Raw genomic sequence first — 25,071 nt, 5'->3', positions numbered from 1 at the left:
TTTTTTAGCATACAATATAGCTCAGTATTTGTATTTATATTATAGTCTTTTTTTGCTCATCTTTATCAATCGTGCCAACAGTTCTTGGACCTGACTGTATAAGACTGTCATGAGAGACATACAGCATTGCCATTTCCTCCCTCTCTCCTTACCCCTCTTCTGTTGAATGTCAGGCAATATCATGCAACTTTAATTTCTGTTTGAAAGGTTAATATCCTGGTACCAGGGGTCCCACCCACACCCCACTGTGCCATGCTCTTCTCTTTGGCCTCAGTCAAACCCTGGTGTGTGTTGACAGAGAAACCAACCCTGGTCCGGTTGTGGGACTCTGGTCCTTAATGGCCCTGAACAAGAGCCCAGTAACCCCATTTCCCTCAGCAGTGAAATCACAATCCATGAAGAGGGAGGGAGGGTACGAGGAGGGAACGAGCGAGGAAGGAAGAAAATGAGTGCAAACTGCAGGGGGTCCGAGTGTCTGGTTGCTCGTAACAGTTTGGAGGTCAGATTGGTGTCAACCTCTAACACAGATGTTAAATGTTGGGGTTGATTAGGCTGATCCCATAGCCTGTTTGCTTTTAAAAAGAACATTCTGGAATGAACTTTCCTCTATAATGTCACATCGAAGATGTCAGGGTTTAGCCTAGGACCACAGGATATATTTAGCATCGAAGGGAACACTTCATTTTTTTCTAGCAGTTCACATTTCAGACCCCCACTGATGGCTAGTCGGGTTAGGTCAATAATAATAATAATAATAAAGAACATGTGAAACATTGTAGGCTGTTTTTTTCCTGGAGTAAAGATTAATATAATGATTGTATCATGCTGCAAGAGAACATGTTTGAATGCTGACATGGGTCATTCACACAGTAAACATACAGTTTCATACATAACATGAATCCAAATGTACCTTCCTACAGCGCAAGAAAAATCTTGTCTTCCTGAAAATGCAGCATTTGGTTTTGATTGATACAGCTGTTTCATGCTCATTAGCACATGTTAAATCGATTCAGTCACGGGTGGGGGGCTCCATTTTGAATTCCCCCAGATAGAGAGACCCACATTGTGAACAAACACCCACCAGCCCAGGATACCTGGCTGTGAGGACGTATTTAACAAAGAGATAGAGGGCAATATACGAATACAGGCAGATTTTTCTTTGATCTGTTCTTTCATGATTTCTGCGACCAATGCACCGTTTTGTGCACAGTCTTCTGAACTGGAACTGCAACTGAATCGATTGATAGTAAGATGGCGCTGACAGATACGGCAGGTCTGTTTCTAGCTCCTAAGCAAATTTGTAATATTTAGTTTTTTGTGTGTGTTATTTCTCACATTTTGTTTTGCGCTATTACATACAGCCGGAAAGAACTCACCAGCATTATGACCAGGAATACAACTTTCCCGAATTGGATCCTCACCCAGGGCAATTTAACTTATTCCAGAGGCTGCTCCAAAACAGGAACGGCGGAGAAAAGGTATTCTGAGTGGACTTCTAGTCCGACTCAGGAGGCGTGCACACCATGCACTGCCCCAGAGTATATTACTCGCTAACGTTCAGTCTCTGGATAATAAAGTAGACGAGCTCAGGACGAGGATCTCCATCAGGGTTTGTAACATACTCATATACTGTCCCAATCTATACAGCCATCTGGGTTCTCAGTATATCGTGCAGACAAGAATAAAGAACTCTCCGGGAAGAAGAAAGGCGGTAGTGTATGTTTCATGATTAAATACTCATGGTGTGATTGTATTAACAGACAGTCACGGACTAAAAAGGGAAAACCTGCCACGTCCCGGACACGGACGTCTTGCTTCCAGACAAGCTAAACAACTTCTTTGCCCACTTTGAGGATAAGACAGTGCCACCGACGCGGCCCGCTACCAAAGACTGTGGGCTCTCCTTCTCTGTGGCCGTGAGTAAGACATTTAAAACGTGTTAACCCTCACAAGGTTGCCGGCCCAGGCGGCATCGCTAGCCGGATCCTCAGAGCACGCGCAAACCAGCTGGCTAGAATGTTTACGGACATATTCATTATTTCCCTGTCCCAGTCTGCTGTCCCCACTTGCTTCAAGATGTCCACCATTGTTCCTGTACCCAAGAAAGCAAAGGTAACTGAACAAAATGGACTATTGCCCCATAGCACTCACTTCTGTCATCATGAAGTGCTTTGAGAGACTAGTCAAGGAGCATATCACCTCTACCATACCTGACACCCTAGACCCTCTTCAATTTGCTTACCACCCTCATAGATCCACAGACGATGCAATCGCCATCGCACTGCCCTATCCCATCTGGACAAGAGGAATACCTCACTGACTATAGCTCAGCATTCAACACCATTGTACCCTCCAAGCTCGGGGCCCAGGATCTGAACCTTGCACTGTGCAACTAGGTCCTGGACTTCCTAATGGGCCGCCCCTAGGTGGTGAATGTCAGGAATTGTGAAAAACTGAGTTTAAATGTATTTGACTAAGGTGTATGTACACTTCCGACTTAAACTGTATATTAACAATACAATGTTATTTGATCTAGTGTCATATCTACTGTATATCTCTCTATGGGTTTGTGAGCTTTGAAACACTACAGTGTAAAATATACCCTCCATCCAACGATATGCCCCATCCCAGCTAAAAGCTCCATGTCCCTGTGTACGTACCAGTGTTGCTCAGTAGCCCATACAGTAGGGGTCTGCAACTGGCGGCCCGTGGTGCAAAACTGGCCCGTGAGTGATATATTCTGGCCCACCAACATAACATAAGCGATTGTGTCTCAATGTAATCAAGGTATGATGAAATGATTGTATTTTCAAATACAATCTCTTATTGGGCTTAGTTGGTTAATTCGCAATGTACAAATTATTCTAATTATGTCCGGGCCCCCCGGCCATCCTCTCCGACAAAAATCGTTCCAAGGGTGAATCTAGTTGCCTATCCCTGCCATACAGTGTAGTTCTAGTGAGACATACTGTATCTCTGTGGTCCTATGTGGCAGCCAGACCATAATCCTGTCATATGAAGTTTAAAGTCTTGTCCTTCAAGGTCCAATCTTACCATCTTCTCAATCACGCCACCGCCATCAAGGACACAGAGGAAGTGACGCGTTCCAGGGAACCACGCTGTCACAGTACAGCCTCACTCAGACAGTTTGTTTACATGATGATCTGCACTCTGATTGTAGGAAAAGTCCAAGGTCACCAAGGTGGGTGCTAGACATTGGGGATGCATGGGTGCATCCGAAATGGGATCACACTCCTTATATAGTGCACTACTTTTGACCAGGGCCCATAAGGAATAGGGTGTTTGTCAGAATGACAAATGTTTGTCAGAATGACCCTCACCTAAACAGGAAGTCTCGATCTCTATGGCGACAACCGAAGAACAGCCAGGTCTCACCAAACTCTGCCTCCGGGTTTTCCTCCCTCTCCTTCTCCCTGAAAGACAAAAAAGGAGAAAATAAATAAATACACAAGGGAGCTCAAAGCCAAATCAATAAAAACACAGAGAGAGAAGACGGGACAGTCCTTGCTCACAACAGAGGTTAAATGGAGCAGTGACACTGCTGTATCTATCTCTCTACAACACCAATAGAGTAGAGTGCCACAATTACCTAATGCATGGATGGGAATGACACAGTACAGAGGGGACACGAAAAGTACACGCAAAAAAAAGATGGATCACACTCCACAATGCATGAAAATGAAAACAAGAACTTGAGTAGGCCGGCACCCGTATGTGTCAGTGTTTTCCACAAGTAAATAGAGTATCCAGCCAAATACTAAAAAATAGCCAGCCAGGTGACTACATTTTCTGCCTAAGGAGCTGCATTTAGGTGTCACCTGGTACATTTAACGGGTTGATTCCATCCAAAACACAGTGAAATTATTGAATCCTTTATTGAGTTTACCTCACAAATTGGAACAATGTGTGGCAGTATTGTGTAGGAAGACATGACTTTACAATTTAGATTACTAAAAATGTATGAATTCAGTTTATTGTTAGATGTTTTGGATATCGTCTAGGTCAAGGCCTATATGCTCAGGGCCTAGTTTCCTGATAGCGATGAAAGGTTAACGTGAGTGATTTCCTACAACGGTAGAAGATGTAACATGCGTTTCCCTAAACACCACGCAGAAAGCATGTGTCGGATATGGATACAGCGCTGCTCTCCGACCAAATTTCTCCATTCAAATCGTACCTTAACATTAGAATTATAACCTATAATAATGCACTCAATCACAGATTTATTTGGCACATGACCGCGCACGTTGTTACACATCATGAAATATACTGAGGCAAAAATGTAGCCTATAAATAGAACATTACATGTAATTACAATATATTTGAAATATATCGGCCTATGTAGCCTATAGGCGTACCGTATTCATATTTTTATGCCGTCATCTCGGTTGTTATTTCATTTTTGATCCTTCGCTTCAAATGCAAAGACATTTAACTGTGTATTTGTAGTGAACTTCGTTCCCAAGTTATCGGCGGTCACAGAGGGACTGATAAACAGCTTGATTATACGGTGCCTTCAGAAGGTCTTCATAACCCTGGACTTATTCCACACCGTTGTTACAACCGGAATTCAAAATGGAGTACGGAGATATTTTTCTCGCCCATCTACACACAGTACCCCATAATGACAAAGTGGAAACATGTTTTTAGAAATGTTTGCAAATGTACTGAAAATGAAATACAGACACTCATTTACGTAAGTATTCTCACCCAAGTCAATACATGTTAAAATGACCTTTGGCAGTGATTTCAGCTGTGAGTTGTTCTGACTAAGTCTCTTAAGAGCCTTGTACACCTGGATTGTACAATATTTGCACATTATTCTTTTAAGAGGAAATCCTTTGGTTTACTTGTCTATTATATCTTATTGGGACATATAAGCAAGTTGCATGATTTATGAATGGCAAAGCGATCAGGGCCGGATTACCGAATGGGCAGACAGGGCTCGTACCCCGGGGCTCTTGACCTCCAGGGGGCCCCTAACCAATTGTTTTTTATTTTTTGAGTTGTGGGCCCCCTGGAAGTTGGTGTCTCAGGGACCCAAATGCAGTAGTCCGGCCGTGGAAGGGATATAGGAGATAGACTTTGTGTAGTCAGTTCGACACCCTTTTATAAACTAGTCAACTTACTGTTTAGGTGTCAAAGCACAGTAAAATAGCCTACTATGCCCCATGACTTCATGTGGCTGGCTACGTCAAACAAGCGAAAGAAAATAAATGAATGTGCCAGAAAACAATAATTAGGCTAAGTACGACTCATCGTTACCACTTACATTACATGGGACATTTACGAGCATCATGCTTTCTCCCGCTTCCGTGGACATTTTTTGGACTGACAGGCAGCCTATCCTATCAACGCTCACTTTGACTGACAGGCAGCCTATTCTATCAATAGATCGCTAAAAGATGCATATCGTTCATTCTAGTGGGAGTTGGCACTATGGACTAGCGAATTTAACCTTTTAAATGAAAGGAAACCTAGTAAATACAAGGTGGAAAAAGTAACCGTCTGAAAATGATTGTAACCGTCTGATTAGCTGACGGCCGGCGCGAATGGAAAAAACTGATGTATGTGTGTGTGTGTGTGTGTGTGTGTGTCTAAATCTCTCCACTGAACGTAAGCCCCGCTTCTATAAAAGTGATTACTCCTGTGGCCAACGAATCTGGCAGGGCTTCCAGAATCCTATGCACAGAGTTGACACAAAGACACAAAACACTGAGGCGGTGTGATGCTATCTACACTGCACACCTGCTGGGCACACACACACACAAACCTTTACTAACGCATCAGTCATCTGGCCATCTAAAAAGGTCAAGCGCCATCACCATGCCCCATCTGGGCAGAGAGAGAGGTGACAAGAGAACAACTATTCAGAAAGAACTAGAGAAGAAAAGCTGGAAGAAGGATGGATGGAGTTCTCATCTCTTTGTGGAGAGCTGCAGTAGTCAGAGGCCCTCAGGGATAAGATGTTACTTCCTGGGTTTAATACCTAACCCATTCACATCCACAGAATGAGTCATTGTGAGGGGACTGACTGACGTCACATTTCTCATTTTCTAAAGCGGTGTGAATTGAAACTCGCTCTGGATGACAATGACAATGTTTTGTAGGAAAAGGACTGGTAATTCACCAGCAAAGTACAGTCGATAGCTTTTCAGAAGACCCCTGATATGACAGGCCTTTTCTCTGTCCTAGCATTCGGACTCCTGAGTCTGTTTCAATAGGTCCACAGACAACGCAATCGCAATCACACTGCCCTAACCCATCTGGACAAGAGGAATACCTATGTAAAAATGCTGTTCATTGACTACAGCTCAGCATTTAACACCATAGTACCTTTCAAACTCGTCATTAAGCTCGAGACCCTGGGTCACGACCCCGCCCTGTTCAACTCAATCATCAAGTTTGCAGACGACTCTACAGTGGTAGGCTTGATTACCAACAATGACAAGACGGCCTACAGGGGGAGGTGAGGGCGGTGTCAGGAAAATGTGTGGTGTGTGTGTGGTGTCAGAAAAATAACCTCACACTCAATGTCAACAAAACAAAGGAGATGATCGTGGATTCAGGAAACAGCAGAGGGAGCACCCCCCTATCCACATCGACGGGACAGTAGTGGAGAAGGTGGAAAGTAAGGTTCCTCGGCTTACACATCACGGACAAACTGAAATAGTCCACCCACACAGACAGCACCTTAGGAGGTTGAAGAAATGTGGCTTGTCACCAAAAACACTCAAACTTTTACAGATGCACAATCGAGAGCATCCTGTCGGGCTGTATCACCACCTGGTACAGCAACTGCTCCGCACACAACTGTAAGTCTTTCCAGAGGGTAGTGAGGTCTGCACAACACAACCGGGGGCAAACTACCTGCCCTCCAGGACACAGGAAGAACAAAAAGATCATCAAGGCACAACAACAACCACCCGAGCCACTGCCTGTTCACCCCGCTATCATCCAGAAGGCGAGGTCAGTACAGGTGCATCAAAGCTGGGACCGAGAGACTGAAAAACAGCTCCTCAAGGCCATCAGACTTTTAAACAGCCATCAATAACATTGAGTGGCTGCTGCCAACATACTGACTCAAATCTCAAGCCACTTTAATAATTAAAAATTGGATGTCACTTTAAACAATGCCACTTTATATAATGTTTACATACCCTACATTATTAATCTCATTAGTATATACTGTACTCTATACTATCTACTGCATCTTGCCTATGCTGCATGGCCATCACTCATCCATATATATAGATAATCTTATTAATTCCTTTACACTTGTGTGGATAAGGTAGTTGTTGTGATTGTTAGATTACTTGTTAGATATTACAGCACGGTCAGAACTAGAAGCACAAGCATTTCGCTACACTCGCATTAACATCTGCTAACCATGTGTATGGACAAGGTTTCTGAATGCTCCGATTCTGAGCATTCCAATAAGTCTCATGAAGCCTCCCTTGGGTAAGCAGACCAAACAAGTGACATCATCCACTATTGTCAATCTGCAATTCCTGAGTAAAATTCAGTAAACTAATTTAACTGGGCTCGTCTTCTCTTCCCTCTAGGCCTCGCCTCGCTCACCTCTCCACACAAGGAGCAAAATCAATAGGAAAAACATGGCTTCCAATTCTATCACATCTCTGCCCAGAACACAGGCCCCGAGGGAAGCAGCATCTCAATATTACAGCCAGATACTCCATTTTGGGTCCAAATAAGGCAGTTGCCTCTCAGATGAACAGGAAGCAGGGGAAACTGTGATTCAGCAGGAGCAAGGTCTCCTCTGCCTTTTTTCATGTTCAATGGGGTTTGATGCTCTGCGTAAGATGGTGTTGAGAGATTGTGATAAAATGTACCTGTACGCGATGATTCCAGGAAGTGCCACTAAGCTATGATTACTGATGTTTTACATGCCCTATTTTGAATGCATTCAGCTGAATATGGCAAACCTATGGAGAGCAGTTTACAATAACAAAAACTCTACCTGTCATCTGATGAACAACCTCAATGAATAATGTCAATCATACCACTTGTTGCACTGATGAATGAAAACAGCATGCTACCCTGACTGTTTAAGATTTGTAACAACCCAGCCTGATCCTCAGGTAAGGTCATCCTGCTCCATTACTCATCCTTAAGCTCAGACATGGCTAATCAATATCAGACAGCCGGAGGTCTCCAGATCCCACTGAGACAGTTATGACCCTTCAACCGCTCCCTCTCTCTTTTGCTTCCGTGGTTACAAAGTGGCACAAAGTACTTTTCAAAACATCCATTGATTGACAGAGGCAGACAGAATGAGGGAAGGGGGAGGGGAGAGGGAGCGACAGAGAAAAGAGGAAGAATTGAAGTGTCCCCATGCTGTTTTTGTTGCTTAAAGGAGGCACCTTCAGGTTTTGTTGGTGATAAAACATCCTGCTGTCAAAATGAACGTTGTTATCTCTTATCAAAGCACAGCATCTGGGGTAAACGCCTTGTTTGGAATTTTAATTTGGGTACTGTACAAAGCTTTCCTCGTGACAGGTTTTACAATCTGCCAGAACCATGGCAGGGGACATAGAGGTGAAGGAGGAGAAAGAGTGAAGGAGAGAGAGCAGAGAAAGACAAGCAGACTACTAGAGAAAGAGAGCAAGACAGGCAGAGAGGGGTGGGGGGCATGAAGAGACGAGGGAGAGAAAATATGAGAGAAGAGAGACAGGTACACTGAAAGATCGGTTTGCCCCAGCGTCTTCCTCGCCTTCCAGCAGTGAAAAGCTTTATATAGAGAAAAGGACCGTCTATGGAGGAGCACAAAGGAGAGAAAAGCACTGTCAGACTGCACTTAAGAGGCGAGAAGCCGCCCTTCTACAGCAAATCATCAGGGCTTACATCACTACCATGTATGTTACTGATTGGTGTTATTGTAGACATTAAACATTTTCAGAATGCTATAGAGTGGAATATCCCAGTTATATCAATCAGATTTGAAAGAAGGTACATCATGTAACTTGATAGCTATGTAATCTGAAAAACCTTTCACATGTAAGAGGACGCTTAATGTAAGATTCCTTGGGCATATGAGCAGATCCCACTGATGGCTTGCCTCTGAAGCTAAGCAGGGTTGGTCCTGGTCGGTCCATGGATGAGAGACAAAATGCTGCTGGAAATGGTGTTGGAGAGCCAGTAGAAGGCACTCTTTCCTCTGGTCTAAAAAAGATCCCAATGCCCCAGGGCAGTGATTGGGGACATTGCCCTGTGTAGGGTGCCGTCTTTCAGACGTAAAGTTAAACGGAAATGGATGTCCTGACTCTTTGTGGTCACTAAAGATCCCATGGCACATCATAAGAGTAGGGGTGTTAACCCTGGTGTCCTGGCTAAATTCCCTATCTGTTCCTCATACCATCATAGCCACCTAATCATTCCAAATTGGCTCATTCCTCCTCCCTCCTTTCCCCTGTAACTATTAACCAGGTCGTTGCTGTAAATGATGTGTTATCACTCAACTTACCTGGTACAATAAGGGTTCAATAAATAAACAATGACATTCCACACAAAACCAACATTGAATTTGCAGTCCCATACTACACTAAAGAAGCCTACTAAGAAAAATAGAGAAACACACACTGGAGAGCATCTTTTCTCCAGATGGGACATGGCTAGTTTCTTCTTGGTCAAGGCTAAAGCCTGGGATGTGCCAAGAAACATTGATTTATTTAGTTGGTGACAAGAAAATGGAAAAGCTTTAACATGAACTAATGCACTGAACAGCAGGAAGTGATGTCACTGAACGTTGTATGAGAGAACACGACCTTGACATTTGGGGTAGTCGGACTAGCAACATAAGTCATTCATCAACCACACACACGTTGGCGTAGTTGGCGGGTGGCATGTGACCGTGTCATGGTAGGTGTTAGACATTCATCAGTCCTGTAGAGGTGGTGTCCTGCAGGTGCAGACAACAGACAGCTCTCCCCACTGAGAAACATCAGTCACCTTCTAGAACATTCATCAAAATGCAGTCCCAACACAAACACACCAGCCATTAACCACCAACACCTTAATACACCCACACACACGATTAACCACCAAACAGCATCACCTCAGAATACTTGCACACACGCCAGTGAATACCAAACAGTGTCACTCGGAAGACATCACAGAAACAAGACAACTGGAGCTGACTGGTAAACAGCTGAGTTGTCAGGAGCTGTCAAGTCACTGTCTGAATCATTGAGGTATAAAAGAACAGTCTGGATGAAACATTCAGGCCAGCAAAGTGTTTCAATATGGAAACAACTTTATTCGTACTGTCACAATGACAAGTGATACTGGGTATTCTAGGTGGATAAAAATAATCAAACCGGATATAACTTTATTTAGACAGTCATAATAACATGGTGTAAGATGTTAGTAGGATGTTGGTGTAAGTAAGGTGTCAGTAAGGTTACTGTCATGCAAAACACTGCCGGTCTCATTGTAATTGACCGCAATTAACATAAACAAATACAAGCTGCAGAGGTGTGCCTTTGGAACATCGACATTTCAAAAAGTTGAATAAATCAATTTAATATAAACCATCACGATAAATCTATTTATTTTAGGCAGACAAGATACGCTTATAAGTCCCGTGCCATTATATGGTTTTATAGTAAGACGACGACAATTGAACTTAACTGAATAAAATATAAATGATTTTTTTCTCTTTCCGGAGCGAGTGCAACTATGAAGTGGCTATGTTGAGCGTAAAAGTGACCATTTGAAACGGGTCTACGCTAGATTTACGCTAGATTTAGAGTTATTTGGCAACTTTAGTTGTGAATAAAATAAACCTTAAAATGTCTTAGAAATCTAAACATATATGGGCTGCATGATGCGTCTATAGGCTATTGATGATTTGATCAAATAGCCCCAAAAAATTGCGTTCCACACGCTGTTCTCTCCTCAAGGAAGGGTATCATATTTTCACTATTCTCAATTTATACTTGTCTTTACTAATATGACAAATTAGTTCCGATTTAGAATTGTCCATTATCATACAAACAAGAACAGGGGCAGGGGAAAAAAGACACGTCATCCATATGCACTCGAATATTGAATGGAGACCTCATACCCGCTGGTTCGTTTTTCAGGCTATTCCGGTTATTTCACTCCACGCATCAACCACTTAACGGAGCATGCAGCCTCTCGCTGGGCGACAGGTGAACTCTGTATGCCAGGGGATCTCCAGCCCTGTGGCGGCATTTAGCCAGTGCCTCATTTGGAAAACCTAGTGAAATCTGTTTGGGAACATCAATAGTAACATGTATTCACAACTAAACCTATATCATTAAACTGTTGACAGCCCCTCTTACTGCATAAAGGAGAGGAGATGGAAACGCATGGTGGTGAGATATTATGTCGCTAAAAGGTCATGTGTCAGCCTTTTAATTATGAAAATTTATTTTTTAAATCCCCTATTACTAGGCTATTCAAAATCAAATACACTAAGTGTAGACTTAGCCATCCCGCACAATCAATGAACCAGCATAGGCCTATGCATTCGCATAAACTTTAATATGCATATGGGTGTTTTGAATGAATGTTTCATTGTGTTAGGCTTTGAAACAACATCCACAAGGACCATGTTTTCCACTCAGTTTCAACCTGATACTGTTTTGATAAGTGTTTGATGTGATTTTCCATCGCATTTGCATTGCTGTCAGAGGCGTTAGATGGACAACAGAGCCCTGAGTACCAGGGCATTAGGACCTGATGGAGGGGCAGTGGAGCCCTGAGTACCAGGGCATTAGGACCTGATGGAGGGACAGTGGAGCCCTGAGTACCAGGGCATTAGGACCTGATGGAGGGACAGTAGAGCCCTGAGTACCAGGGCATTAGGACCTGATGGAGGGACAGTAGAGCCCTGAGTACAGCAGGTGTGGCGGTAATACAGTCACGGCAACAGCCCTGGCAACAGCCCTGGGTGTAACATGATGTTAGTAGGCTTTTGGTGATGTTAGTAAGCTTAGCTACCCCAAATGACTCACAAATCTTGTCAAATTACACCAAGCAGCACCTTTTACAAGCCATTATTTATGTATTCCATCATTGTTAACAGCTGGTCTTTTACAAGGCACACGCGTGTACACGTACACACACACACACGCACACACACGCACACAGGTCAATATTGCTTTTACACCTCCACAGTAATCACCAGCTATGATTTACATTAATGACACACTAACGGTCTACTGGTCTCTTTACATTCAAATCAATACGTCTCCTTCGGCCAGTTTGACCCATAACTGACCCAGAACTGTTCATTAGAGTCATAAACACCAGACAGACATACTGCAGCTCTGGAATGGCTTGACTTATTACCTCAGTGGAATGTTGCCCTTAGGCACAGATCTAGGATCAGCTTACCTTCTCCAAATCCTGACCTTAACCTAGAATGCAAAGCTGACCTTCGATCAGCATTTAGAGGCCAGGCAATTTCCTCCTACAGGTAGTTTAAGTGAAGTAGAAGTGTTAATCACAGCAATGTCTGCAATATTACTACCACCATTAAACTACCATCTAAGACATATTGGAAAGAGAGTGTTGTGAATCTTTGATGGGATCTATTGTAAATGATTATGGAGATAAATGCAAAAACTTGATTAACTACCTCTTGACATCACAGTTAACACTTGATTTGATGACACACTCGTCAAAGCTGAAACACTTCCTATTGCGTCATGGTTGTTATAGCAACCTGGTGATTAACATATTTATGTTCTTGACCAGTGCACACTCAGAGAGTAAGCTTCACAAGAAGTTTGTCATCAAAACATAAACAACACACCAGTTCCACTAATCAAACAAGCATCACTTATAACAGAAGAGTACCCTGGGAGTGTTAGTATGAATCCTCCATCTTTGAGGGCAGTACCTTTGTTGTAGGAAACCAATGAAGGGCGCGACGCCGGTGCCTGGTCCAATCATGATGAGGGGTTTTGAGAGGTCAGAGGGCAGGCGGAAGGAGCAGTTCTCACGCAGACTCACAAAGACCTGGGGTCAAACGTAAAAAAGTGTTATGGTGTGTCACACGTGCACACACACACAGACACACACACAGGTTACTCTTCTACTCACCTTAGGGAGGGTCGGGGTGGTGGAGGGCTGAGCCTTCCTAGGGTTCAACAGAATGGGGTTGACGAGGTCAGAGAGCCAACCAGTACACAGGCCCTGCCTCCCCGTAGGTCTCCAAGTGCATGCTGGGAACTCTATGACGTTGAACACAAAGTGCAGCTGACCTGGATGTCTGAAACTGGAGCTGAAGGAGAGAGGGAGGGAAAGGGGAGAGAACGGAAGGCAAAGTGAATGGGGTTATAGCAAGGCGAGTGTGATTTATTTTTAGAATGCATTGTTTTGACTTATAATGACCTAACCGAAGCTGGGCGGGTTGTCCGCTTTGACGCCTCGCTCAATTATAACGTGTCTCTATTTTTTGCATTTTATCGCTGGCAAACAAAACTATAAAAATGTCATTATTCCTTTTTTTCCAAGCTCATTTAAATGGGAAGATGTAGCTACTACGGGTTGAGGCTTTACCATTCATGCTAAATTAGACCAATTCATCCACTTACAGAAACATCGCTAGCAGCAAAGATGATTGGAAATATCCTGCTAGCATACAGTCACTGCTCTGCCTGTCCTTACCACCCGCCTGGCTCCGCCCGCCCCCTTTTGGTGAGTCTTTCACTTTCGTGTACAATCTTGTTGTAAAAAAGTATTTGCCCCCTTTCTGATTTGCTCTATTTTTGCAAATTTGGAAAGGGGACAAATACTTTTTCACAGCAACTATAAGTGGATTTGAGTAATTTAGCAGATGCTATGGCTGACTGTATACCATAGCAAGGAAGTAAGAGTCCTGATGGTGCACCACTCATTAGGCTATGGAAATACTGTAGATGTGCTACAATAGGTAGATGAAATAGGGGATGCTATACTCTACATTGCAGAGAGTAAAAAAGCCTTTGGTTCTCATCCACAAACACTAACTGTACCCTCTCTCTTTCTTTAATATTCGCCTCTTTCTCCCTCTTTCGCTGATTCCTCTCCATCTAGTGGATTGCTCTCTCCCTCTCACATTTTGATTTCTCTTCCTCCCTCTCCCTCAATCTTTCTTCCCCCTCTCTGATTTTCAGTCTTCCCATTCTGCAGGTCTCTGGGGACCTCTATTGACCACAGCATCAACGATGCAGCCTCCTAATGCTCCAGCTGCATCTGATCGACTACAGTCCTCCCACCAAAGCACGCACACACCGTAAAAAAAATACAAAAAAACACACAGCTTCAGACAAACACAACTAATGAGCATAGGAAACCAGTGTTGACATGTTTAAAATGGTACTAATGGACAGTAATGTAAGTGATAATGTAATGGTTTCCCACTCTCATTTGTTGTGTGTGTGTGTGTGTGTGTGTGTGTATCTGAATACTTGTTAGTCTTGTGGAAAGAAAACAAAACACAAAGCCGATGTAACTTCTTTTAGGAAAACAGCCCTAATGTTGGAAAACAAAACCTCATTATGTTGTCATCCAGAGTCACATTTATTTATTTTCCAAACTATAGCACATCATATTTTACAGGTTAGTAAAGGACCAAGGAGTCGACTTCGTGTTTTTATATTGCAATACTGGCATCGTCCCGGCCATAGGATAAACATTCTGCTATTGACCTGAACCTCTACTGTGAACAGCGGTTGGCCTTCACAACAGACCAACATCCACATGACTACATTCAATGTGCATTCACCCATTTTAGGTTTGTTTGATTTGGGTCACAAAATGAAGAAGCAAAGTATGCGCCTGGGTTAAACATTAGGAAAACTATGAAACACTGTAGGAACTACGAGACCAGCTTACCTTGCCGCCGAGTACGGTCTTGGTTGCAGTTTAGGCAAATGTTCTGAAAGAAAAAGGAAAACAACTGGTGGAAGCATATTCCCTCTGATGTTTCCATCATATCCCTATCCCTGTCTGATGTTTCCATCATATCCCTATCCCTGTCTGATGTTTCCATCATATCCCTATCCCTGTCTGATGTTTCCATCATATCCCTATCACTGTCTGATGTTTCCATCTATATCCCTATCACTGTCTGATGTTTCCATCTATATCCCTATCCCTGTCTGATGTTTCCATCTATATCCATATCCCTGTCGGATGTTACCATCTATATCCATATCCCTGTCTGATGTTTCCATCATATCCCTATCCCTGTCTGATGTTTCCGTCATATCACTCTCCCTGTCTGATGTTTCCATCATATCCCTATCCCTGTCTGATGTTTCCATCATATCCCTATCCCTGTCTGATGTTTCCATCTATATCCCTATCCCTGTCTGATGTTTCCATCATATCCCTATCCCTGTCTGATGTTTCCATCATATCCCTATCCCTGTCTGATGTTTCCATCATATCCCTATCCCTGTCTGATGTTTCCATCATATCTGATGTTTCCGTCATATCACTCTCCCTGTCTGATGTTTCCATCATATCCCTATCCCTGTCTGATGTTTCCATCATATCCCTATCCCTGTCTGATGTTTCCATCATATCCCTATCCCTGTCTGATGTTTCCATCATATCCCTATCCCTGTCTGATGTTTCCATCATATCCCTATCCCTGTCTGATGTTTCCATCATATCCCTATCCCTGTCTGATGTTTCCATCATATCCCTATCCCTGTCTGATGTTTCCATCATATCTGATGTTTCCGTCATATCACTCTCCCTGTCTGATGTTTCCATCATATCCCTATCCCTGTCTGATGTTTCCATCATATCCCTGTCTGATGTTTCCATCATATCTGATGTTTCCGTCATATCACTCTCCCTGTCTGATGTTTCCATCATATCCCTATCCCTGTCTGATGTTTCCATCATATCCATATCCCTGTCTGATGTTTCCATCATATCCCTATCCCTGTCTGATGTTTCCATCATATCCCTGTCTGATGTTTCCATCATATCCCTGTCTGATGTTTCCATCATATCCCTGTCTGATGTTTCCATCATATCCCTATCTGGGGTTTCCATCATATCCCTATCCCTGTCTCATGTTTCCATCATATCCCTATCCCTGTCTCATGTTTCCATCATATCCCTATCCCTGTCTGATGTTTCCATCATATCCCTGTCTGGTGTTTCCATCATATCCCTATCCCTGTCTGATGTTTCCATCATATCACTCTCCCTGTCTGATGTTTCCATCATATCCCTATCACAGTCTGATGTTTCCATCATATCCCTATCCCTGTCTGATGTTTCCATCATATCCCTATCCCTGTCTGATGTTTCCATCTATATCCCTATCTGATGTTTCCATCATATCCCTATCCCTGTCTGATGTTTCCATCTATATCCCTATCACTGTCTGATGTTTCCATCTATATCCCTATCACTGTCTGATGTTTCCATCTATATCCCTATCCCTGTCTGATGTTTCCATCTATATCCATATCCCTGTCGGATGTTAACATCTATATCCATATCCCTGTCTGATGTTACCATCTATATCCATATCCCTGTCTGATGTTGCCATCTATATCCATATCCCTGTCTGATGTTTCCATCATATCTCTCTCCCTGTTTGATGTTTCCATCATATCCCTATCCCTGTCTGATGTTACCATCTATATCCATATCCCTGTCTGATGTTTCAATCATATCCCTATCCCTGTCTGATGTTTCCATCATATCACTCTCCCTGTTTGATGTTTCCATCATATCACTATCCCTGTCTGATGTTTCCATCTAGATCCATATCCGTCTGATGTTTCCATCATATCCCTATCCCTGTCTGATGTTTCCATCTATATGCCTTGAATTCTAAAATCACAGACAGTGTCACCAGCAAAGCACCCCCACACCATAACACCTCGTCCTCCATACTTTATGATGGGAAAAACACATGCAGAGATCATCCGTTCACCCACACTGCATCTCACAAAGACAGCGGTTGAACCAAACATTTCCAATTTGGACTCCAGATCAAAAGACACCGGTCCAATGTCCATTGCTCGTGTTTCTTGGCCCAAGCAAGTCTCTTCATATTATTGGTGTCCTTTAGTAGTGGCTTCTTTGCAGTAATTCGACCATGAATTGCTGCAGTCTCCCCTGAACAGATGATGTTGAGATGTGTCTGTTACTTGAACTGTATGAAGCATTTATTTGGGCTGCAATTTCTGAGGCTGGTAACTCTAATGAACTTGTCCTCTGCAGCAGAGGTAACTCTGGGTCTTCCATTCCTGTGGGGGTCCTCATGAGAGCCAGTTTCATCATAACGCTTGATGGGTTTTGCGACTGCACTTGAAACGTAACGTTTTTGAAATGTTCCATATTGACTGACCTTCATGTCTTAAAGTAATGATGGACTGTCATTTCAAATCAAATCAATTTTTATAAGTCACATGCGCCGAATACAACAGTGAAACTTACAAGACCCTAACCAACAATGCAGTTTCAAAAAAATACGGGAAGAATAAGAGACAAAAGTAACAAGTAATTATAGAGCAGCAGTAAAATAACAATAGGGAGACTATATACAGGGGTGTACTGATACAGAGTCAATGTTACAGGGGCAACGGTTAGTTGAGGTAGTATGTACATATAGGTAGAGTTATTAAAGTGACTATGCATAGATGAAAACAGAGAGTAGCAGTGGTGGAAAGAGAGGAAGAGGGGCAATGCAAATAGTCTGGGTAGCCATTTGACTAGATGTTCAGGAGTCTTATGGCTTGGGGTTTAGAAGCCTCTTGGACCTTGACTTGGCGCTCCGGTACCGCTTGCCGTGCGGTAGCAGAGAGAACAGTCTATGACTAGGGTAGCTGGAGTCTTTGACAATTTTTAGGGCCTTCCTCTGACACCGCCTGGTATAGAGGTGCTGGATGGCAGGAAGCTTGGCCCCAGTGATGTACTGGGCTGTACACACTACCTTCTGTAGTGCCTTGCGGTCAGAGGCCGAGCAGTTGCCATACCAGGCAGTGATGCAACCAGTCAGGATGCTCTCGATGGTGCAGCTGTAAAACTTTTTGAGGATCTGTGGACCCATGCCAAAACTTTTCAGTCTCCTGAGGGGGAATAGGTTTTGTCGTGCCCTCTTCACAACTGTCTTGGTGTGCTTGGACCATGTTAGTTTGTTTGTGATGTGGACACCAAGGAACTTGAAGCTCTCAACCTGCTCCACTGCAGGCCCGTCGATGAGAATGGGGGCGTGCTCGGTCCTCCTTTTCTTGTAGTCCACAATCATCTCCTTTGTCTTGATCACGTTGAGGGAGAGGTTGTTGTCCTGGCACCACACGGCCAGGTCTCTGATCTCCTCCCTATAGGCTGTCTCATTTAGTAAAACGGATTTAAGTTACCCTGCATTAAAGTCCCTGGCTACAAGGAGTGTCGCCTCTGGGTGAGAGTTTCCCTGTTTGATTATGGCGGAATACAGCTCATTCAGTGCTGTCTTAGTGCCAGTCTCTGACTGTGGTGATATGTAAACAGCTACGAAAAATAGATGAAAACTCATGATAAGCTGTAGACCACACTACCTCAGGTGAGCAATAGTTCGAGTCTTCCTTAGATTTCGAAGACCAGCTGTTGTTTACAAAAATACATAACCTGCCGCCCCTTGTCTTACCAGACGCCGCTGTTCTATCCTGCCAGTACAGTGTATAACCAGCCAGCTGTATGTTGATATTGTCATTGTTCAGCCACGACTCCGTGAAGCAAAAGATGTTACAGTTTTAATGTCCCGTTGGTAGTTTAATCTTCCTCGTAACTCTGCGATTTTATTCTCCAAAAATTGCACGTTTGCTAACAGAATGGAGGGAAGTGGGGGTTTATTCGATCGCCTACGAATTCTCAGAAGGCAGCCCGCCCTTCAGCCCCTCTTTCTCCGACTCCTCTTCACGCAGATCACAGGGATCGGGGCCGATTCCCGAGGAAGCAGTACATCCTTCGCGTCGGGCTCATCAGAGTTGTGGAAGGAAAAAACGGACTCTGCTAGTCCGTGGTGACTAATTTTAGTCTTGATGTCTAGAAGATCTTTTCGGTCATAAGAGACGGTAGCGGCAACATTATGTACAAAATAAGTACAAAAATAACAAACCGTGCATATAAACGAACAAAAAAACAATGGGCTGGGGCACGTAAAATGTCTGCCTTCTTCTCCGGCGCCATCTTACACTTTGCTTATTTGAGCTGTTCTTGCCATAATATGGACTTGGTATTTTACCAAATAGGGCTATCTTCTGTAAACCCCCCTACCATGTCACAACACAACTGATTGGCTCAAATGCATTAAGGAAGAAATTCCACAAAATAAACTTAAGGCACACCTGTTAATTGAAATGCATTCCAGGTGACTACCTCATGAAGCTGGTTGATAGAATGGGTGACTATTTGAATAATAAAATATATATTTTGATTTGTTTAACACTTTTTGTTACTACATGATTGCATACGTGTTATTTCATAGTTGTGATGTCTTTTCTATTATTCTACAATGTAGAAAATAGTCCAAATAAATATTTTTTTTTGAATGAGTAGGGGTTCTAAACCCTTTGACCGGTAGTGTATATCACTATCCCTGTCTGATGTTTACATCTAGTTCACTAAGAATGGAGGAATGGGAGGAGGAAGCTACTAAGTCCTATTTTCTCAGTGCACACACAGGTTCATTTTAGGGCATACTTCTGTATTCATTAAATCTAAAAGTTATACACTTGTGAGATCCCTAGAGTGCAGATCTGGTGCCTGTGGGATGGAGCTAGTCCACCTTATTTCAATGTCAGCTGTAAAGGTGCCCTCTTTTTGGGTAATTTGGTGTCTGGCCATGAGGCCTCTGAGGAATATGGTGCAGGAAAATAGTTTTGAGTTAAATTGTATACTAAAATGAGTAATATCAGTGGTTAGGGAAGGGTCAAATATTTATCAGTTTTCATCTGCTAAAATACCCTGAAACCCACTCAAGTAGAGAGCGTAATTTACATTACACCATATGCACCAGCTCTATGAGTTCTGCCAAAAATGAAAATGCTTTTCCCTTCAACCCTAAGGTAACCCAAACAGATGGACAGAAAGAGGAGAGAGAGACAGTGTCAGAGAGACGCAGAGAGAGAGAAAGAATCAAAACAGCTGGACTAACTAAGCCCTTCTCTCTTCTACAGTAAACAACTCCGGGTATATCACTGAGAAATGTGGTACCCAGCACCCCCAGGCACCACTGGAATGATATCACTCTCTGCCATCTCCATTTCCTCAGTGGCAGGTTTAACATGCCCATTAACAGTGTCATTCCCTTTCCGTTTGTCTACAGCTCGGCCATACCTCGGAGTTGACAGCTGACTTTCGATCACTGACTATGACAACATGTCACAACTGGGGGACAATTTATACATCACTGGGAGAAGGAATCTGATGCATATCACAAGATATTCCTTTAATATTTTGTAGTAGTGTGAGAATTTTGACACCATGTGTGACAGCTCATTTTTTGTTGTAAAAAAAAATCAAAACAAAATCTGTTCCTTCAGGTTTTTGGCCATTGCACAGGAGTCACAACGAGAAGGCATAACCCCAAAGTGGATAACTATTACAAATCAACTATTTATCCACCCTTTACATTCCACAGCATCTGTAGCGAATGATTAGGCGCAATGCTTTTAAACTCACTCAGTGAAGCTAAATGTGGCCAGTAAATGTGTCAACACAGACACTGTCAGAGCAGTAGTGATCGTTAACCCCTGGCCTGCCCTGCCCTCCACAGCTCTGTAGCTCTGTCCCTGTCAAATGTAGGACAGTCAATGACAGGACCCCAGCAACAGCTGGTGGCCCCAAAACGCTTCCACCAGCACATTCTTCACCAGCCGTACTAATGTCCCCATTTACAAATGGCCATATTTCTGCATTGCTCGGTTCCACTACTGGAAAGGTGCTGCAGTTAGCAAAAGGTCCCAAAATAACTTTGACATTGGATATTAAGCTGTGACACAGCTCTTTAGAGGGAGGACACTGCAAAGTACAAGTGCAAATAGGACAAATAACAGTTCCAGGCAAAGCATTTTTTATGAATATTAGATTGCATGTATTCATCTGATATAAATGCCCTTTCCCATAGGCTAAAACAAAATCTACACAAGTCATCATCAGAGCAATTCTAGGCCTTATGCCATGAGAGACTATAATGCCAGACTGTCTGCAGCCAACAGTTCTCCATGTCAGGGGCGACCAAATGGTGAGTCAGGAAGCACTGGTGGTTCACAAGAATAAGAATATGCCGTGTAAAAATGTCATTTTTGAAGTCACAGATAACTTGATTGAAGCAATGCAGAAACATTGGTTTGGTCATTTGGGATTCAGTAAAATGTATGAAAAACCCAAGTGGAGTAAAAAAAAAAATGTTAAAAAAAGAAAAAAAGAGAGTGAAGAAGGGGAAAACACTATGTACAATTTGACTGAACCTGCAATTACTGAGGCTATACCGCCCTCTGCTGGAGAGAGAAATAGCAGTACCTGTCTGTATTGGTGATCATTAGAAACTAGAGCCATGTTTTGTGACATGTAAATCAACGCACTCTGATTAGCTCAAACATTATGACTGACAGGAGAGGGAGTGAGTTCTGACCTATGAGAAGACTGAGAGGGGGTTGGCAGGCAGGAAAAGCCCTGAGCAGGTCCAGTACTCCGAGGCTGGGGTCTCTGACATAGAGGTTGTAGTCGGCTGATCCCTGTTTACTACACAGCTCCTGTAGTCTCCTCCTCTCGCCACTGTCTTCTGTACACTCTACCAGGGAACGAAGAAATGCCTGGAGGGGGGGCGGGGGGGGGGGGGGAGAGAAAGTGAGAGAGCGAAAGAGAGAGAAAGAAAATAAGATAATAGTATCAGATAGATTAAGCCTAATTCTAGACTAAAAATTATATATATATTTTTTTTAAAAGCGTTTTTCAGTCCAGGATTTCACTTAATCTGTGTCCAGAAAACCGCCCCATACACACAATACAAAATAGATTTCACACAGTTACACCTGGCCTACGAGTCAGGTTGTTTCTGCATTCAACAATGTTACATTGTCACCTTGTCAAACAAGACAATGAAAAGTTGGCAGAGGCAGGCTGGCACCCAGGCTACATTCCTGCAGCCTACTGTACCTGCCAACCCTGCTACCGTAGGCGTCTGCCAAACATGCTCCATAGAAGCTAGACTAAAGAGAGTCTTTGTCCTACTGCAGTGCCGTAGCCTTTCACAGTCAGGTTTGGGTTCTAAACTGGGTAGTTCAGGTATAGAGCGTGAAAGCAGAAGGGACCTTCTTAGGGACAGTCCTGAGCTCCAGACTCCAGGTGAGCATGTAGGTTAGAGTGCTGTTCTCTGGGATGTAGGAGGGGAGATGAGCAGCTGGAGGGGAAAAACACAATCAACTTTACATCCATGCAGTTGTATATAGTTTAAATGTCATGACTAAATCGCAATGACACACACGCATAAATACAATGTCTTGCGAAAGTATTCGGTCCCCTTGAACTTTGCGACCTTTTGCCACATTTCAGGCTTCAAACATAAAGATATAAAACTGTATTTTTTTGTGAAGAATCAACAACAAGTGGGACACAATCATGAAGTGGAACGACATTTATTGGATATTTCAAACTTTTTTAACAAATCAAAAACTGAAAAATTGGGCGTGCAAAATTATTCAGCCCCTTTACTTTCAGTGCAGCAAACTCTCTCCAGAAGTTCAGTGAGGATCTCTGAATGATCCAATGTTGACCTAAATGACTAATGATGATAAATACAATCCACCTGTGTGTAATCAAGTCTCCGTATAAATGCACCTGCACTGTGATAGTCTCAGAGGTCCGTTAAAAGCGCAGAGAGCATCATGAAGAACACGGAACACACCAGGCAGGTCCGAGATACTGTTGTGAAGAAGTTTAAAGCCGGATTTGGATACAAAAAGATTTCCCACGCTTTAAACATCCCAAGGAGCACTGTGCAAGTGATAATATTGAAATTGAAGGAGTATCAGACCACTGCAAATCTACCAAGACCTGGCCGTCCCTCTAAACTTTCAGCTCATACAAGGAGAAGACTGATCAGAGATGCAGCCAAGAGGCCCATGATCACTCTGGATGAACTGCAGAGATCTACAGCTGAGGTGGGAGACTCTGTCCATAGGACAACAATCAGTCGTATATTGCACAAATCTGGCCTTTATGGAAGAGTGGCAAGAAGAAAGCCATTTCTTAAAGATATCCATAAAAAGTGTCGTTTAAAGTTTGCCACAAGCCACCTGGGAGACACACCAAACATGTGGAAGAAAGTGCTCTGGTCAGATGAAACCAAAATTGAACTTTTTGGCAACAATGCAAAACGTTATGTTTGGCGTAAAAGCAACACAGCTGAACACACCATCCCCACTGTCAAACATGGTGGTGGCAGCATCATGGTTTGGGCCTGCTTTTCTTCAGCAGGGACAGGGAAGATGGTTAAAATTGACGGGAAGATGGATGGAGCCAAATACAGGACCATTCTGGAAGAGAACCTGATGGAGTCTGCAAAAGACCTGAGACTGGGACGGAGATTTGTCTTCCAACAAGACAATGATCCAAAACATAAAGCAAAATCTACAATGGAATGGTTCAAAAATAAACATATCCAGGTGTTAGAAAGGCCAAGTCAAAGTCCAGACCTGAATCCAATCGAGAATCTGTGGAAAGACCTGAAAACTGCTGTTCACAAATGCTCTCCATCCAACCTCACTGAGCTCGAGCTGTTTTGCAAGGAGGAATGGGAAAAAATGTCAGTCTCTCGATGTGCAAAACTGATAGAGACATACCCCAAGCGACTTACAGCTGTAATCGCAGCAAAAGGTGGCGCAACAAAGTATTAACTTAAGGGGGCTGAATAATTTTGCACGCCCAATTTTTCAGTTTTTGATTTGTTAAAAAAGTTTGAAATATCCAATAAATGTCGTTCCACTTCATGATTGTGTCCCACTTGTTGTTGATTCTTCACAAAAAAACACATTTTTATATCTATGTTTGAAGCCTGAAATGTGGCAAAAGGTCGCAAAGTTCAAGGGGGCCGAATACTTTCGCAATGCACTGTACCTTTCTTCTTGGTGTCTTTGCGCAGTGAGAGCTGGACACGGTGGCTCCTCTGGTCCTGCAGGCAGAGTCTCTGGAGAAGCTCCCCCACCTCAGAGGCTCTGTTTGGGCAGAGAACGTCAAGCGAGTCCCCAGGCTGGTAGGCCATCGGATGGGCCTAGGTACACAGAGGAAAGGACGGAGTAAAGAAACTAGTTTAACCATAATTTTTAACTACTGACCAATATATTTGGTCTCTGCATGAAACTACACTAAGTGTACAAAATATTAAGGACACCTGCTCTTTCCATGACATGGACTGACCAGGTGAATCCAGGTAAAAGCTATGATCCCTTATACATGTCACTTGTTAAATCCACTTCAATCTGTATAGATGAAGGGGAGGAGACAGTTTAGAGGAGGATTTTAAGCCTTGAGATAATTGAGATATGGATTGTGTATGTGTGCCATTCAGAGAGTCAATGGGAAAGATAAAAGATTTAAGTGGCTTTGAACAGGGTATGGTAGTAGGTGACAGGTGCACCAGTTTGTGTCAAGAACTGCAATGCTGCTGGGTTTTTCACTATCAACAGTTTTCCGTGTGTATCAAGAATGGTCCAACACCCAAAAAGGGCATCCAACCAACTTGACACAACTGTTGGAAGCATTGGAGTCAACATGGACCAGCATCCCTGTGGAACGCTTTCGACGCCCTGTAGAGTCCATGCCCCGACAAATTGAGGCTGCTTTGGGAAAAAGTGGAGGGTGCAACTCAATATTAGGAAGGAGTCATTCATGTTTTGTAAACTCAGTGTATATAGTAAGAAACGCCTGCCACTCACCGAGATGTCCAGCTCTATCAGAAGGGCTGTTTTAGCCGAGTCATCTCTGGTCAACTGGACTGCCCTGGAGATCGGAACCTCGTGTAGGGTTTCCTTACTGACCGGAGCACTGGTCTGGGGGGGT

General features: G+C 43.3%; 1 protein-coding gene across 1 annotated transcript in view; it reads right to left on the bottom strand.

Annotated features, from left to right (window-relative positions):
• The window catches only part of mtrr (5-methyltetrahydrofolate-homocysteine methyltransferase reductase), a 32,718-nt gene that overhangs the window by 4,752 nt on the left and 2,895 nt on the right, over positions 1 to 25,071 (bottom strand). Inside the window, exons 6-13 of the mRNA XM_036935134.1 lie at positions 24,948 to 25,061; positions 24,130 to 24,283; positions 22,326 to 22,414; positions 21,647 to 21,827; positions 14,893 to 14,935; positions 13,117 to 13,297; positions 12,914 to 13,032; positions 3,342 to 3,434 (exon numbers count right to left, since the gene is read on the bottom strand). Of these exons, the coding sequence (XP_036791029.1) occupies positions 3,342 to 3,434; positions 12,914 to 13,032; positions 13,117 to 13,297; positions 14,893 to 14,935; positions 21,647 to 21,827; positions 22,326 to 22,414; positions 24,130 to 24,283; positions 24,948 to 25,061 (974 nt within the window). The remainder of the gene's footprint in view (positions 1 to 3,341; positions 3,435 to 12,913; positions 13,033 to 13,116; positions 13,298 to 14,892; positions 14,936 to 21,646; positions 21,828 to 22,325; positions 22,415 to 24,129; positions 24,284 to 24,947; positions 25,062 to 25,071) is intronic.

The sequence above is a fragment of the Oncorhynchus mykiss genome, chromosome 11 (assembly GCF_013265735.2).
Source record: "Oncorhynchus mykiss isolate Arlee chromosome 11, USDA_OmykA_1.1, whole genome shotgun sequence".
Classification (NCBI taxonomy): Eukaryota; Metazoa; Chordata; class Actinopteri; order Salmoniformes; family Salmonidae; genus Oncorhynchus; species Oncorhynchus mykiss.
This window is presented reverse-complemented; position numbering and strand designations above follow the sequence as displayed.